At 34.3% G+C, this 17,144-nt stretch overlaps 2 protein-coding genes across 3 annotated transcripts; one reads left to right on the top strand and one right to left on the bottom strand.

Moving 5' to 3' along the window:
- Positions 1-241: 241 nt before the first annotated feature.
- LOC107962965 (transcription elongation factor 1 homolog) lies at positions 242-1,799 on the bottom strand. The gene is made up of 5 exons (XM_016899550.2): positions 1,656-1,799; positions 1,111-1,233; positions 827-897; positions 681-702; positions 242-577 (listed from the first exon to the last, which is right to left on the bottom strand). Exons 2-5 carry the CDS (start codon positions 1,221-1,223, stop codon positions 460-462), a joined length of 324 nt encoding a protein of 107 aa, XP_016755039.1. The 5' UTR covers positions 1,224-1,233; positions 1,656-1,799; the 3' UTR covers positions 242-459.
- A 65-nt stretch (positions 1,800-1,864) lies between these two features.
- On the top strand, positions 1,865-6,412 carry LOC107963350 (uncharacterized). Of its 2 annotated transcripts, none has more exons than XM_041115878.1 (8): positions 1,865-2,369; positions 2,443-2,646; positions 2,802-3,296; positions 3,420-3,530; positions 4,030-4,215; positions 5,207-5,437; positions 5,813-5,933; positions 6,031-6,412. In XM_041115878.1, the coding sequence occupies exons 1-8, from the start codon at positions 1,965-1,967 to the stop codon at positions 6,141-6,143; spliced, it is 1,866 nt and encodes a 621-aa protein (XP_040971812.1). In that variant the 5' UTR covers positions 1,865-1,964; the 3' UTR covers positions 6,144-6,412. The 2 variants fall into 2 exon arrangements, with proteins under 2 accessions (XP_040971812.1, XP_040971813.1); XM_041115879.1 differs by having other exon boundaries at positions 1,876-2,369; positions 2,805-3,296.
- Positions 6,413-17,144: the final 10,732 nt, after the last annotated feature.

A 17,144-nucleotide genomic window follows, 5' to 3' on the forward strand; every position in this document is an offset into this window, starting at 1 on the left:
TGCTTAGAATAGCTATTCAGATGATGAAGTAAAAAGATGACTATTCAGGAACTTTGAGGAATAGTAGTCCTGTAATGAGCTATACTGCTGAATAGCATTCAGCCAACCAAACTAACGTCCTGTAGCACTTAGGATGGACATGGAACCGGTCGGCTATTACAGCCAACCAAACAAGCTGTTAATCTTTTAGCTCTTCGACGATAAAACCGGATAGCTTTGCGTAAAACCATGTGCAGCATCATTCATAATAGGATCACGTAATTGCATTAAATCAACATAACAACACAAAACGAGTATCTGATAGCCATTTGACGAAGCTCTTGCTTAGCATACAATGGATCATTTAGGCTATTCATACCATAAGATGCTGTAAGATATGCATACTTGCACACAACTACTCCCCACAGAAAACTAACATAATTACAGCCTTGGTAAGTACTAAAACATCCATCGCTACTGCTAGTCCCATTCAGATGTCGAAACCCGTTTTCTAGGCACATAACCTTCATCCTGATCCCCATCGTCCTCTTCTTCAAGGTTGTTAACACGTTCACATTCATCAATCCATTCACTGTATCTGAGAAGTCACAAGAATATAAGCAAGAGAGTGAGGTAAAGACTAAACTCCACACTGATAGGTGACGGAGCAAACACTAAAAATCACATTGATATGCACTTACATGTCTATTGGTTCAGTCAAAGCTGCAAATACATAAACAAAGAAACATGGATGAGTCAATAAAAAGGCAGCCAACTTAGCTTTCATCACAACTTGCAAAATATTTGAAGTTCTTTACCAGCCACAAGGTATTGGTATCATAAGTACCTGTTATAACAGTGCTAAAGCTTTCCTGGCATATTCTGCAAGAGGCTTCGCCAATCAAGTTCTTCATATCACTGGAACATATATTTTCTCGTAAATTCTTATGATACAAACGCCATTGACATAATACAACTTTTTCCTTTTATCTTTCATCAAAAACAAAAATGGATAACAATGTTTACCCATTGAAAGTTGAAAAAGAAGCATTGTCTCAAAATTATCTCAGTTATTAGGTCACAATATGGGCACAATTTCTCATAAAACAAGCATAAGAAGTTTGTACTTACAGGCGGCACTCAACACTGGTTCCATGGTTACAAAAGGGGCAGCTGAACACAGTGTCAAGCTTATCCATCCGCTTCTTAGGAGCAGGCTTTGCTCTTGATTTCCTCTTTCCCATACTTCAATTCCTTCAACATTTCAAATTACAAGTAAAATAAGCATAAAATTTCTGAAATTACAAAGTTTTTTTTTAAAAAGTTCTCAAAGAATACCAGATTCTTCAATTCAAACCCTAACTAATTATTTTAGACATTCTTCCTTCGGGAAAAAATATTTAGTTTAAGCGGTAAAACACAATATTTTTTCCCCTCAAATTTCTCAAAAAGCATTTAAATTCGTTCTTCGATTTTCTTTTCTTCTTAAGGTTATGCAATATTAGAAAAAAAAAGAATTAGGCAAATTTCAAAGGCTAATCAATCCGGCCGACAAAACATCCACCAGATTAATCTAAGCGAGAAGAAAAAGAATAAATTTTTATTTAGAAAAAAAATGATAACCAATATAACTCGAATCTCATCGATAAAGAATCAAGTAGAATAATTGAACTTACAAAAGGACGATCTCGATAATCGTAAGGAGCGAAAACCCTAACTTTTCGATGCGTTTCCAAGCAGAGGTAGTAGAAGAAAGAAGAGAGGGATTGAGATTTTCTAATTTATAGAGTTAAATGCACGGCTGTTTAAACGACACCGTTTTCTTGAAAACAGTTGTCCAGACCCTACAACCTATTTAGCTCAATGTCTACCCACGTGTCCATCTAGCTAACATGCGCCTGCCCTCAACGTTCAAAACTAAAAATTAAAGGAAAAAAAAGTAAAAACCCTTCTAAAATCCCTAAAACCCTCTGCTTTCATCATCAATGGCTTTCACTCATTCACTTTCCCGTCCATTTTCCATCCAATTCCCCTCTCATTCCCCCCAAAAGTTCACTTCTTTCCCCAAGCTACCCTTCCGCAACCCCAAGATTCCCTTCCTTATCCTCTCCCGTTCTTCTCCTAAGCCGGCTCCATCCACCGAACAGGAAGCCCTAAAATTCATAGCGGACTCCGATGGAACCACGCTCCCTTGTGTTCGAACCTACGAAAACGACCTCGCTCGCCTCACACTCGTTGGGGCCGTTAGCTTCGATCAGGCTTTGACGGCTGCTGCTGCTGATGGAGGCCGAGCCGCCACCGAGCACGTCGACTCCGGTATCCCCGCTATGGTTATTGAAACCGTTTTCCCAGGTCCAACCGCTAAAAGCGCCACCGTTTCTACACGATTGGTTCGTTCATTCCCGTCCTTTATCAAAATAGGAAATTAGCCGTTAAATATTTATCTAATTTTTTTGGGAACAGTTTTTGCCGGCTAGGAAAGTTAAAGAAAAAGCTCAAAAGCTGAAAAAGTCATTTTCTGAAGATATTTTTGCCGGAACATCAGCAAAAAACATACTGGCTATGACTTTTAGGCAAGTGGTTATGCAAAAGATTTGGAGTTTCGAACTGGTTTTGTTTCGACCTGGAACTGAAAGAGATATGGAAGATCTTGAAAATCCAAGAGAGGTTAGATAACCGCTGGTATTTCATTTTTGTGGATTCTGTTCAAGTTTGTTATCTGTATGTCGGATTTTTCCGTGTAATGCCATAATTAATGTTTTTTCTGCAGGTTCCACTTGATACTGATAGGTTCGGTTCTCTTGTTATGCATTTACTAACAGCAGGTTCCAGCCTCTTTCACTCTCCGGTCATCAGAAGAAAGGGTTATCTCTGTGCTCGGTGAAGTAGTTTGCATCTCAGCTTTACAAAGCACTGAAAAACATTTCCTGGAAAATTTATTGGGAAAAACTCCCTCAAGCTTCTTTCGCTGGTTTCGGAAATCAAAAGGGATTGTATCAAAAGATTCATCTGTTGTTTTACATAAAGTGTTTGAAGATGATATTGTTGAAAATGCCAGGAATCTTCTTGAAAGTTTTAATTCCAGTAAAGAGAGTTTCAATGCTATGGATCTGAGGCAGAAAAACTATTGGTGGACTCATCCTTTGCAGTCTAAGCTGGAAAAGAATGGTGGTCATGAGTTTAGTGCTTGGACAAGTGAGTATATACCTGCCTATCGGCTGGAAATAGATGCAAATACACTTAAGGATGTAAAGTTTGAAGGATGGAGAGAATCTAACGGGAGTAGGTGGCAAGTTCTTTTGACACACTCCCAAATGGTACTTTATTCTTTCCCTTTGGTGTTTCATCTTTTTCTTTATTTATTGTATTTAGCTTATTACTGTGCATTATTTCGCAGATACTATCCTTCTCTTTTGATGCTAGCTTATAAAAATTTGTAGGTTGGATTGGCTGATATATTAGATATGTACTATGAAGATGTTTACACACTGCCCAAGAAACAACTACACAGTGGCATGGTTGCCAATTACAACAGCTTGACCAAAGCAAAGGTATCAAAATGCATATTGATTGTTAAAATTTGAAGCTTTATTGTTGTTTGGTTTTATCATACTTTTGTTTGCGCATTGGCTGATCTCCGCATGTTAGATGTTTAGAAATTTTAAGATAGGAGGTGACTGTAAATAATTTGTAATTTAATAAATCAGTTAAGCAAATATTAAACAAGTTTTAATGCTTTTTATTGTGGAAGTATGTGTAAGATTATTGATAATGCTTGGAGAAGTGTTAAACCCAGTACTGGATAGACATATCAAGGATGTTTGAAACTATCTCTTGGAGAATATTCAATAGTAATTGTTAGAATTTCATGAACTCTTTGCTATATTTGACTAATTTGAAATTTTTTTGTTTTCTTCTCTTATTTTGTGGTCTTTTTCTTTTCAAGGTGTTTAGCCTTTTATGAACTTGAAGGATCTAGCTGATAAAAGTATTGGTATTTGAATTGAATCAAGTTCTTAGTCTTTGTCTAATTGTTTCAATTTCTTACAGAGGAACTCTTCTTTCTTGAAAGTAATATCTTCCATCATTGCAAGTGGAATTCTTCTCATTACCATCAGTAGTATCAGTCTATTTAGTTTTCCTTATCTAGGCAGAGGAGGGAAGTACCTTGGAAAATCTCGGTCTCCATCATCAATTATTGAGTCTACAACAATTCAATCTGTAGATGCTGAAAAGGTGGGAATACACTGGTTTCTTTGTGGCTTTGTACTAATTCAGTTTCAGTAATATCTGTGTATTTATTATTGTATCCATGCTCTGTTAATGCTAGTATTAGAATAGGCAAACTGGTTTTCCCTAGGAATTTTCTATGCTATTTGTCCTTGTGGTGTTGCATGTATTTTCTTTGCTGCCAAAGATTCATGTGATTTAGGAATTTGATATATAACTCTAGAGCACCATTTATAGACTGAAGAGGAATCTTGTTGAAGAAATATTAGCAACAAGAAGAAAAAGTATTTGTAGCTAAACAAACTTAACCATCAGAGGAGAAACTTGGAGGAAGAGTAACTGCCATAAAGAGAAAGTTTTAAGACAACCATCAGGGCACATCCCGTTTCTTGTTCTGCTTGCTGATTAGTTTGCACTTTTGCGACAACAATGCCTAACCAAGCTCAGATGGCCAGGAGCAATGCTTATTTCCTGAAAATTTTTATTTCTCAAGATTTAATCCACATCCTATCCATGACCTAGAGCTCTTTGGCAAACACAATGTTCTTGAAAATTATTTCCAACTCTCTCAAAAATGTTATACTTCCATTTCTTACTGTTGATTCTTCTAGCAAAGAGGGAACTTGCTAGCTTCTTCAGAGACCCATATACTGTTCAAGGAGCACCTGAACAGCTGAACCATTCTAGGACTGTGCCTGTACGTTAATATGCGATGTTTGAGCTTGTGTGGTACATCCCTGTTTAATAAGTTAAGAGAATGGACTAAGTTTGGATTAAGAGTAAATTTAAAACTTGCTGGTGGCTTGATTGTATATAATATGGTCACAATGCATTCAAGTGAACATCCCTAGCAATTTAGAGGCTAATGTTTGAAACCTTTAATCGTAGTTCCTTTTTGAAGTTCTGTTCTCTTTTATCTTTTCTGGTTTATTATTATTTTTTATTAATTTAAAAAGTTGCTTTTATTTATCAACTGATCTTGATTGAGTATTGGTAGTTGGAGACATTTTGTGTACTGGTAATCCAAAAGATTAAGGATGCTTTTGGCTGGCCTGGTGAAATAGCAACAGAAACCAATATTGGTGCCTGGATTGGTGAAATACCAAGCTGTCTAAAAGCACCTCATCAAGCTAATTCTAATAGTGAGGACAATTCAACTAGTTTTGTTGATGTGGAGAAAATGGATGCTGATATAAAATCATCTGTCCAGGATATTGCTGGTTATCAGGTAAACTCCTTGGTTTAGATTTTGCTTTTATGTTTTGTCTGCTTTTTAGCTAATTAGTTTAGCTAAGCCTTCTTTCTAGCTATATACTAGGTGTCAGAAAGAAAAGAGGGAGAAAAGTGAAGTGGGAGCAAACTTAAGTTGATTTTAGTTCTTGACACGCTTAATCTGGTGTCTCTTTAAATTGATTTAGCTGGCAACTATAACAGCAAAATTGGTTGCAATCCTGGATTTGAATCTCAATTAAAGTGCTTTCACATGGTTCGGTACTTGTTAGAGTATAAATATGATCAGAAATTTAAAGGAATCAAGCTTGCCATGGCAGTGAAGCCTATATTTCTAATTTGATTGCGTCTCCCTTTGGTTGGTATCATCTAGGTGGTTTTATCAACTGAAGGAAAAATAGTTGGGTTCCAACCTACAAGTCGGGTGGGTGTCAATCAGTGGGCTTTGAATCCCTTAACAAAAGAGCTATATGGTGGGAAAAAACTTTCCCCTGGTAAGAACTTACATTTGTCACGTATTACTACTCCCAATTTAACCCTGTTGCTTGTTGGCTTGTGCTAATATTTTCATGTTATGAATGTTGCAAGCAGGTTTAATTGAACCTCGTCTCGAAATCCAACTTCCTAATGAGATTGTTGTACTTGAGCTGTTGATGTCAGTTAACCCAGATTCCTGCTTTGCATTGGCTAGGCCAATCCAATGATCATTGCTTGGTTTGATTTTAAAGAGTTAATTGTAATAAAGTCAATGGCATCAATAATCCAGGTCCTTTTCTTTTCCTTTCATTTTTTTTATTAGCTATTTTGGTTGAAGTTGGAAAACGTGTAAAGGTACATCTCCAATGAGATTTCATTGGGTGCAGTCTCATTCATATACGTTTATAATATGTAGAATGTTCTAGCCTTTAGCCATGTTTACAAATGTATGAGAATGTATGCATATCAATACAAGTGTGATTTATGATTCTTTTAAGGTTCTTTTTTTCCTATAGGATTTATGCTGTTAAATGAGAACAGAGATTCTATAGAAAATATTAGCCAAAACTTGTGGTTATTTACATAATCAAGCTAGTAAAATGGGTTCAGATTTTGTTTTGATTTATGATTAGGATTGAGAACCATTAGAACATTTATTGTGGTTGACATCGAACATAATAATTATTATCGATCTTTGTGTTCCCGGTGACTAATGTATTTTGTGTATTTATTTTTTGAAAATAAAATGAATTTAGCGAAAAGCTTAAATTTGAGGCACATCGAAGTTAAAGTTTGGCCTGTATTTGGCTGATACAAGAAAAAGCTAAGTATGGGTTGCAGTTGGCCATAGCATCTCCTACAAATCCCCTTTCCAAGCGGAACATGATAGAAGGTTGAGCCTTTCTTCATTCAAATCTCATAACCGTCATTCCCTTTCCCTTGGCACTGAGACAACATCGGTGATTTTTTTATTCTTCTTGCGCCAGTTAATTTCTTCAAATGCTATTGGTTTCTAAGACATCAAGGTAGATTGAAGGGACTTGTGATTGGGTTTAATATATATAGGTACTTAAACTTGGTAATTTTTACTTATTTAATAAACCTATATCTAAATATGAAAATCATGAACTAACTTGGTATTTTTTTAGGTACTTTAAATACATTATAAAATTTAATATTTTTTGTTGTGTGTCAAAATGTGAGGTTACTGTGATTTCATATTATTAGCCGTCAGTGCCACGCCAATAATGTTAGTCAGGTACTTAAAAGAAATACAAGTGGGCTTATGGTTTTCTAAGCTTAAAGTATCAATTACATAAAAATAAAAGTTTATGTATCAAGCATGTACAAGTTGCTAAATTCAAGTATCTTCATATGTATTAACCTTTGTGATTGCACTAAAAACCATTTTGAAAAAACAATGATGCTGACAAGATTGCAAATAACTGTAAATAAGGCATTTGACAATGGGTACTATTGTTGATCTATACGATTGAATGTGTTTGTTATAACTCATCGATGGTGGTGATGATGAATATTGGTAAAGACAATGGGTATTATTGTTGATCTATACGATTGAGTATGTTTGTTATAACTCATCGATGGTGATGATGATGAATATTGGTAAAGAGAATGACAGGAGAGAAAATCATTTTGGTTTTCATATAATCTTATTAAGTATATTACATTTTTTTCACTCACATTATGGGCAAATTTTGGCACATATGCGACTTTTAAAATATACTTAGGTACATAGGTTGTTTCATTTGAAATTTAAGGAAATAGGTCGATTTTGATATAGGTGGCAAAAACGCTCCTTGTAGGAAGCGTTTTCAAGTGATGTAGCAAAAGAGAGGGGGAAACACGACCCTGTAACACAGCCTACGGGGTGCGCTTTCCCCTCTCCAGCCACGTCACCCAAATGCTTTCTACACCCTCTGATTAAACTTTAAAAAATAATAAAATTAAATAAAATTAATGGTTAGATTGAATTTTGAAAAGCCAAGAATCCTAGAATAAAGATATTTGAAAACTCGAGAATCTTGAGATAAAACTTATGTAACGCCCTGTACCCGAGACCGTTGCCGGAGTCGAACACGAGGTGTTAACGGACTTAATTCATTAATTAAATAGCTCATACAATTCATTTTAAAATTTCCAGACAAGCTGGCTAACTGCATCACAGTCGCTTTAAAAATCATATCTCGAGTTACGAAACTCAAAATCCAATTCCGCAAATTTTTCCTGAAACTAGACTCATATATATATCTACTAATTTTTTTCTAGAATTTTTGGTTGGGCCAATTAGTACAGTTTATTAGTTAAAGTCTCCCCTGTTTCAGGGTTCAACTACTCTGACATCTATGTATTACAAATCAGATATCTCTCTGTACAGAGCTTCAATGACTATGCCGTTTGTCTCTAATAAAACTAGGCTCAATAAGGAATCTTTAAATATAAAGCATGAATTCTAATTATCTTTGTAAAATTTATGGTGAATTTTCAAAGTCAGAACAGGGGATCCAGAAATCGCTCTGGCCCTATTTCACAAAAATTTAAACATCTCATAAAATATAGCTCATATACCTGTTTTGCTTCTTCCATATGAAAATAGACTCATCAAGCTTCGATTCCATAACTTATTCATTATTTAATTTCATTTCTACTATTTTTAGTGATTTTTCAAATTCACGTCACTACTGCTGTCTGAATCTATTTTATGGTAAATTTTACCTATTTCATGGTTTCCATGGATTAGCTAGCAATTTGACATACATAACACCAAATATGATCATGATTAGCCATTCCAATGGCTAATCATTACCAAGCATTTCCATACCACTCAATAACCATATCATAAGACCATATATACAAAATGATTGTAATGCTATACATGCCATACTCAAAATATACAAGCCATTATGCCAAGATGGTATACGGATAGTGTGAGCAAGCCTCCGACCGTTCCTGATTTCCGAGCTGGCTTGTCAAAACTACAAGGAATGAAAAGGAGGGAGTAAGCATAAATGCTTAATAAGTTCACATGCAAATAGCAAGTAACATAACCATATAAGCAAACATAAAACATCATTTGCATAATCATCACCAAGACATTCATATCACATTTTCATTTATCATCTTACCATATTGTTGTTATATCGATTTTTCAACCCGAGGGTTAAGTACATACCTGTTCAAAGTACCCATTTCACAACACTTACCAATACGTCCCTTTCATCTTGAGTATTCCTCCATTTCAGTAGAACTTTACCCGTTGAACACATCGGAATATAATTCGGATACATGGAAAGTTTGCACATAAGTACCACATATGTAGCCAAGCTACCATGTAACCCGCCCATAAGTGAACTCAACTCAACGAGCTCTGGCGTTCGCATCCATGAGTGAACTCGGACTCAACTCAACGAGTTCGGATGCCTAGTTACATCTCACGAACTCGGACTCAACTCAACGAGTTCAGATGCCCAAATATCCCAGTGACATGTCACTCGTATCCTAATCCATTCCTAAGGCTCAACGGGTTTTTCCCAATCATATGTCTCAACCATCTTCTATGGAATGTCGATACCGATACTCGGTAGTATTTCACATTTTCCAAGTATATCACATAATTTGACATATTATCAAACAATTGTCACAAGTATGATATTTCATAATAATTATCATATCATTTAAATAACATTAAAACATTTAAAACAATAACTATGTTACCAACATTTACATATGAACTTACCTCGTATGCGAAAATGGCTACTTTTACCATTTCGTCCACAACTTGGTATTTTCCCCATTTTAGCCCGAATTTCAGTTTTCCTTGCTTTATCATTTAAAATATAGTCTAATTAGGACTCACATTATTCAAATTGACCCAAAATCATATTTTGGAAGAATTACAATTTTGCCCCTAAACTTTTGCATATTTACACTTTTGCCCCAAAGCTCGTAAATTAAACTTCAGCCTATTTTCTTATGTTTTATGACATGCTGATCATTTTTCCCTTCTATGGCAATATCAAATTCTCACTCTAACATGTACTTATGACTATTAGGTATTTTTACCGATTAAGCCCTTTTGCTCGTTTTCACTTAAAACCGAGTAGCACAAGTTGTCTAACATAATTTAAAACCTCATATTATATCATAAAACACCAAAATACACAAATTTCACCTATGGGTATTTTTCCAAATATAAACCCTAGGTTAAATTATTGCTAGCATAAGCTAAATCGAGCTACCGGGACTCCAAAAACGTAAAAATCATTAAAAACGAGGCGAGAACGGACTTACAATCGAGCTTGGAAGCTTGAAAAACCATAGCCATGGTTTCTCCTTGCTATATTCGGCCATGGGGTTGAAGATGAGCAAAATTGCCTTCTAATTTTGTATTTTAATTCATTTTACCCCTAAATGACCAAAATGCCCTTACTACTAAACTTTCCAAAAATTCCATCCATGTCCAATTTTTGTCCATAGACTTAGAAATTGGTAAAATTCTATTTAAGACCTCCTAATTAATATTTCAAAACAATTTCATACTAGAAACTTCTAGAATTCAAGTTTTGCAAATTATTCGATTTAGTCCCTAATTTCAATTTAAGCACTTTATGCATAAAATTTCTTCACGAAATTTTCACAGAATCATGCAATCATATCATAGACCTCAAAATAATCATAAAATAATTATTTCTATCTCGGATTTTGTGGTCACGAAACCACTATTCCGACTAGGCCCAAAATCAGGATATTACAACTCTCCCCCCTTCAGGGATTTTCGTCCCCGAAAATCTTACCAGAAAAGTGGTCTTCACTTTTAAACTCATATTCGGTGCCGAAGAACTTGCACTTAGACTGTACCTCCAATACATCTCTTCAATTTCTCATATGATCTAAAAGCTTACAGTCTCAACTCTCAACTGTTCTTAAATTTTCAACCCTTCTCAGTTTCCCATGATATCATGACATAGAACCCGGATCTCAACTTGATTTAATGGAGACCGGAATTCCAAGAAATCCAACAATCAAAGAGACCTGAAATTCCATGAATCTGATGAGTAGGAATTTATTCAATATAGATATGATTTATAGATCTCGCCAAACATTTAACAATAGGATACATCACATTTTCCTCTTTCCGCCATAGAAATAATTCTAATATGGCCTCAAGAATAATCCTTCTCATTTCCATCCCAATATCAACATTGACAAGGATAATTTTGATAGATCCCAATGCTCGGCTTTAACCCCTTTAACAACTCCGATTTTATGTAACATCGGATGCTCTAAACTATCACATTACCTCACTGTCTTGAAACACATCACAATTCATACAACAATACATTACTGAAAGTCAGGAAGTCTTTGCTCAATGTAGACTAGTCTAGTTCAGACGCTTCGGTTACCAATATCCTCATCTATCCGAACTCTGTCAACATGTAATAAACTTTTCAGCTTTCACAAGATGGAAACCTTATCATTCGTAGTGACTTAAACTAATATTCAACTCTTTCTAATAAATATACACTTCTCGTTCAAACTATTTACTCTTTTATCCATACAAAATGAAATTCTATTATCAGACTTGGGAAAAATAATCCTGACATAATTGTCACATGAAATCTTTCAAATAAATAATTTACCATACCGACTGAAACTCGCGCTTTTATCACCTATGCCTTTACTGATGTCAAATCCTTACACAGAAATTAGAAAAAATCCCAATACTAAAATCACCACATTACAAAGATCAAATTAGAAGTATAGTCATATTTGACATGATTATCACGAGCTGAAGAACGTACTTCGAACATGAGTCATAATTGACAAATTATGGAACAAAGATAACAAGAAAACCGAATAAAGAAATCCAAGATAGAGAAACTCAGAATAAAGAAATCCAGAATAAAGAGATCCAGGATAAAGAAACCCAAGATACGATACTATGCCGGAGAATCGAAAACCAAATTCATAGAGAAAATACAGAATACCCTGATAATTCTTCAAAGAAAGAAAGTCCAAAAGAAAACATCATTTAATCCCACTGAAATCAAATATAACAGGATCAATATATCTTCCCATACATATATATCAGATGAAGCATCAAGTAGAAGAAACAGAACCATAATATCATACGTATTCTCTCATCAATTCTTATCAGACGAAATGAAATAGAATACCCGATGAAATAGAGCAATATAAATTATAAACCAGTCAGACTACCAATGCTTTCATCCAACACCAGAATTAGAAGACATTCCTATATAACAAGAATTTCTTCAGAAGATCAATAGCCATAGAAATATTTCTGAGAACGGGTGAACACATAGAACATCTCAAAAGAGACTGCTAAATCTGTCCGGTCATAACTGTCACACTTAGATAATTCACATTTCAAATATCATTTCCCCAACTAGTTCTGCCGTCACAAATTTCATATTAAATCATTCACTAAAGAATGTCAGTTCTGAATAAATTTCGATTTACACTTTTCTCGACCTTGCACCTGAGTAATTCGATTTACCAAAGAGAATTCATTCTCTAACTGGGACAGTGCATAATTCCAATAATCTTTATATCAATCCGATACTTTACTGGCTCTGACTTTACTTATCAGCTCATTTTCAATCTCTGATCATACTTATAATTATTCTATCACTGAACTCTTTGGGTTCTCAACCGGAAACTTATTCAATACAAATCTCATGAAATTCCATTATAAGTACCACTTCGATAAGGGGGAGGGGTTGTAGGACCTCTGACTCGACTTTCTTATACATACACATATGACACAACTTCCATCATCATAGTAACATCATCAAAATCATGTCATTCATTCATGTTGGCTTACACCAATTTTTCTATTGTCCCGTTTAGACAATATACTTATGCATACATTCTATGTTTTCTAGACAGCTTTACTTATCCATTCATTTAATTAAATTAATTCATGCTCATGACATTATATAAGGCCAAACAAACATAGATATTTGCATCACAATCACAACTTTCATTTCATGCATCATCATGTACATATCATTACAATCATATAATTCAGTCCAACAATTTAACATAGATAAGTTCATTTCATTATAATCCTTTATCTCATAAAAAATATATATCATTAACATTCATCAACATTCAACGTCCAATCAAGACAAGGACATTTTCATTCGTATCATGATATTATGACCTTTATTCATACCTCTACTACTTTCTATTTATTCCATTCATCTTATCAAGTAAGCCACATGCACTACATCATATGAGCATTAAGCAAATATGAATATTTATCACATATGTATCATAAACCTTTATTCATACTTTTCTGAACCGAGACTTATCATAATCATAATTTTACTCAAATACCTTCACATAACATTGAACATGGTCGGCACAGCTCGGTTGGAGAGTACCCTGTCTAAATAAGACGGTACTCATACGCGTCGGAAGACATCACACTATCACAGATCAGTGGCATGTATAGCTAAACTTTTACACATGCTAGGTTAGTCCGAGAACCGACTTAACCTGCTCTGATACCACTAAATGTAAAGCCCCGTACCCGAGACCGTTGCCGGAGTTGAACACAAGGTGTTAACGAACTTAATTCATTAATTAAATAGCTCATACAATTCATTTTAAAATTTCTAGACAAGCTGGCTAACTGCATCACAGTCGCTTTAAAAATCATATCTCGAGTTACGAAACTCGAAATCCAATTCCGTAAATTTTTCCTGAAACTAGACTCATATATATATCTACTAATTTTTTTCTAGAATTTTTGGTTGGGCCAATTAGTACAGTTTATTAGTTAAAGTCTCCCCTGTTTTAGGGTTCAACTACTCTGACATCTATGTATTACAAATCAGATATCTCTCTGTACAGAGCTTCAATGACTATGCCGTTTGTCTCTAATAAAACTAGACTAAATAAGGAATCTGTAAATATAAATCATGAATTCTAATTATCTTTGTAAAATTTATGGTGAATTTCCAAAGTCAGAACAGGGGATCCAGAAATCGCTCTGGCCCTATTTCACAAAAATTTAAACATCTCATAAAATATAGCTCATATACCTGTTTTGCTTCTTCCATATGAAAATAGACTCATCAAGCTTCGATTCCATAACTTATTCATTATTTAATTTCATTTCTACTATTTTAGTTATTTTTCAAATTCACGTCACTACTGCTGTCTGAATCTATTTTATGGTAAATTTTACCTATTTCATGGTTTCCATGGATTAGCTAGCAATTTGACATACATAACACCAAATATGATCATGATTAGCCATTCCAATGGCTAATCATTACCAAGCATTTCCATACCACTCAATAACCATATCATAAGACCTTATATACAAAATGATTGTAATGCTATACATGCCATACTCAAAATATACAAGCCATTATGCCAAGATGGTATACGGATAGTGTGAGCGAGTCTCCGACCGTTCTCGATTTCTGAGCTGGCTTGTCAAAGCTACAAGGAATGAAAAGGAGGGAGTAAGCATAAATGCTTAATAAGTTCACATGCAAATAGCAAGTAATATAACCATATAAGCAAACATAAAACATCATTTGCATAATCATCACCAAGACATTCATATCACATTTTCATTTATCATCTTACCATATTGTTGTTATATCGATTTTTCAACCCGAGGGTTAAGTACATACTTGTTCAAAGTACCCATTTCACAACACTTACCAATACGTCCCTTTCATCTTGAGTATTCCTCCATTTCAGTAGAACTTTACCCGTTGAACACATCGGAATATAATTCGGATACATGGAAAGTTTGCACATAAGTGCCACATATGTAGCCAAGCTACCATGTAACCCGCCCATAAGTGAACTCGGACTCAACTCAACGAGCTCGGGCATTCTCATCCATGAGTGAACTCAGTCTCAACTCAACGAGTTCGGATGCCTAGTTACATCTCACGAACTCGGACTCAACTCAACGAGTTCGGACATTTGCATCCATAAGTGAACTCGGACTCAACTCAACGAGTTCGGATGCCCAAATATCCCATTGACATGTCACTCGTATCCTAATCCATTCCTAAGGCTCAACGGGAGATTTTTCCCAATCATATGTCTCAACCATCTTCTATGGAATGTCGATACCGATACTCGGTAGTATTTCACATTTTCCAAGTATATCACATAATTTGACATATTATCAAACAATTGTCACAAGTATGATATTTCATAATAATTATCATATCATTTAAATAACATTAAAACATTTAAAACAATAACTATGTTACTAACATTTACATATGAACTTACCTCGTATGCGAAAATGGCTACTTTTACCATTTTGTCCACAACTTGGTATTTTCCCCATTTTAGCCCGAATTTCAGTTTTCCTTGCTCTATCATTTAAAATATAGTCTAATTAGGACTCACATTATTCAAATTGACCCAAAATCATATTTTGGAAAAATTACAATTTTGCCCCTAAACTTTTGCATATTTACACTTTTGCCCCAAAGCTCGTAAATTAAACTTCAGCCTATTTTCTTATGTTTTATGACATGCTGATCATTTTTACCTTCTATGGAAACATCAAATTCTCACTCTAACATGTACTTATGACTATTAGGTATTTTTACCGATTAAGCCATTTTGCTCGTTTTCACTTAAAACTGAGTAGCACAAGTTGTCTAACATAATTTAAAACCTCATATTCTATCATAAAACACCAAAATACACAAATTTCACCTATGGGTATTTTTCCAAATATAAACCCTAGGTTAAATTATTGCTAGCATAAGCTAAATCGAGCTACCGAGACTCCAAAAACGTAAAAATAATTAAAAACGAGGCGAGAACGGACTTACAATCGAGCTTGGAAGCTTGAAAAACCCTAGCCATGGTTTCTCCTTGCTATATTCGGCCATGGGGTTGAAGATGAGCAAAATTGGCTTTTAATTTTGTATTTTAATTAATTTTACCCCTAAATGACCAAAATGCCCTTACTACTAAACTTTCCAAAAATTCCATCCATGTCCAATTTTTGTCCATAGACTTAGAAATTGGTAAAATTCTATTTAAGACCTTCTAATTAATATTTCAAAACAATTTCATACTAGAAACTTCTAGAATGCAAGTTTTGCAAATTATTCGATTTAGTCCCTAATTTCAATTTAAGCACTTTATGCATAAAATTTCTTCACGAAATTTTCACAGAATCATGCAATCATATCATAGACCTCAAAATAATCATAAAATAATTATTTCTATCTCGGATTTTGTGGTCACGAAACCACTATTCTGACTAGGCCCAAAATCAGGATATTACAACTGGTATATGATTATTTTGATCTTGGATTTTGTGGTCACGAAACCACTATTCTGACTAGGCCCAAAATTAGGATATTACAACTTAATTCATCTTTTTCGTGGCAGAATAAGAATATGATCTTAAATTTTTTCAAAAAAAAAAAGCTTTAAAAAGAAGCATTTTTATAACTTGTCATGTTCAATTATTTTCAATATTTTGAAATATGTTTCATATTCAGTTTTAGAGTTTCTTATAAAATGAATGGTCAAGTTTCATATTTAAAATTTGACCTTTCAATCGACCTAATAAAGTAAATTAGTTGAAGTAAGTAAATTTGGTGCCATTTGAGTTGGTCAATGAGTATTTATTATTTTTTTTGTATAATGTTTTCGTTTTAATTTTATATTAAAAATGTGAAACAAGTTTTTTTTTCAAAAATGAGTAGAATAATTAAAACTTCTATTTATTACGACAGTCAAATTTGTGACATCAAAATTTGGATCGTTTTTGTATTAGCCCAATCTATAGAATTGGTTTTCCATCAGATGTCAAATTGAACTAGCTTTTATCAAGAATTAGAAGAAAAGTCTCAACTCCAAGTTGGAGAAGGATTTCGAGCTTGAAATATAGATATTTAACATCAATGAACCTTGTTAAATATGATATATTTGAGCTCAAAGGCGACATGGATGTCGATTTAATTGTTGATACATATTGCTCAATTGAAAATGTTATACTAGAGTTGTATATCCAGTTTGTTAATGTAAATGAATGTGGTTTAAGTTCAACAATAGTCCAAGTTAATTTGTTTCTAGAATAGAAAGCAGAAAGTTCAACCACGCGATTGTCCGATGGTTTCACAGCGTTATTACAAAACTTGTATCAAAGAATGCCAGAATCATTAATGGAAAGGCAT

Source organism: Gossypium hirsutum, chromosome A06 (assembly GCF_007990345.1).
Source record: "Gossypium hirsutum isolate 1008001.06 chromosome A06, Gossypium_hirsutum_v2.1, whole genome shotgun sequence".
Taxonomy (NCBI): Eukaryota; Viridiplantae; Streptophyta; class Magnoliopsida; order Malvales; family Malvaceae; genus Gossypium; species Gossypium hirsutum.

Coding starts and splice junctions, on each gene's coding strand:
- LOC107962965 (XM_016899550.2), bottom strand. CDS start 1,223: ATGGGAAAGAGGAAATCAAGAGCAAAGCCTGCTCCTAAGAAGCGGATG. Junction 898..1,110: donor ACCAGTGTTGAGTGCCGCCT/GTAAGTACAAAC, acceptor TATATGTTCCAG/TGATATGAAGAACTTGATTG. Junction 578..680: donor TTGACTGAACCAATAGACAT/GTAAGTGCATAT, acceptor GTGACTTCTCAG/ATACAGTGAATGGATTGATG.
- LOC107963350 (XM_041115878.1), top strand. CDS start 1,965: ATGGCTTTCACTCATTCACTTTCCCGTCCATTTTCCATCCAATTCCCC. Junction 2,370..2,442: donor CCACCGTTTCTACACGATTG/GTTCGTTCATTC, acceptor TTTTGGGAACAG/TTTTTGCCGGCTAGGAAAGT. Junction 2,647..2,801: donor ATCTTGAAAATCCAAGAGAG/GTTAGATAACCG, acceptor ATTTACTAACAG/CAGGTTCCAGCCTCTTTCAC.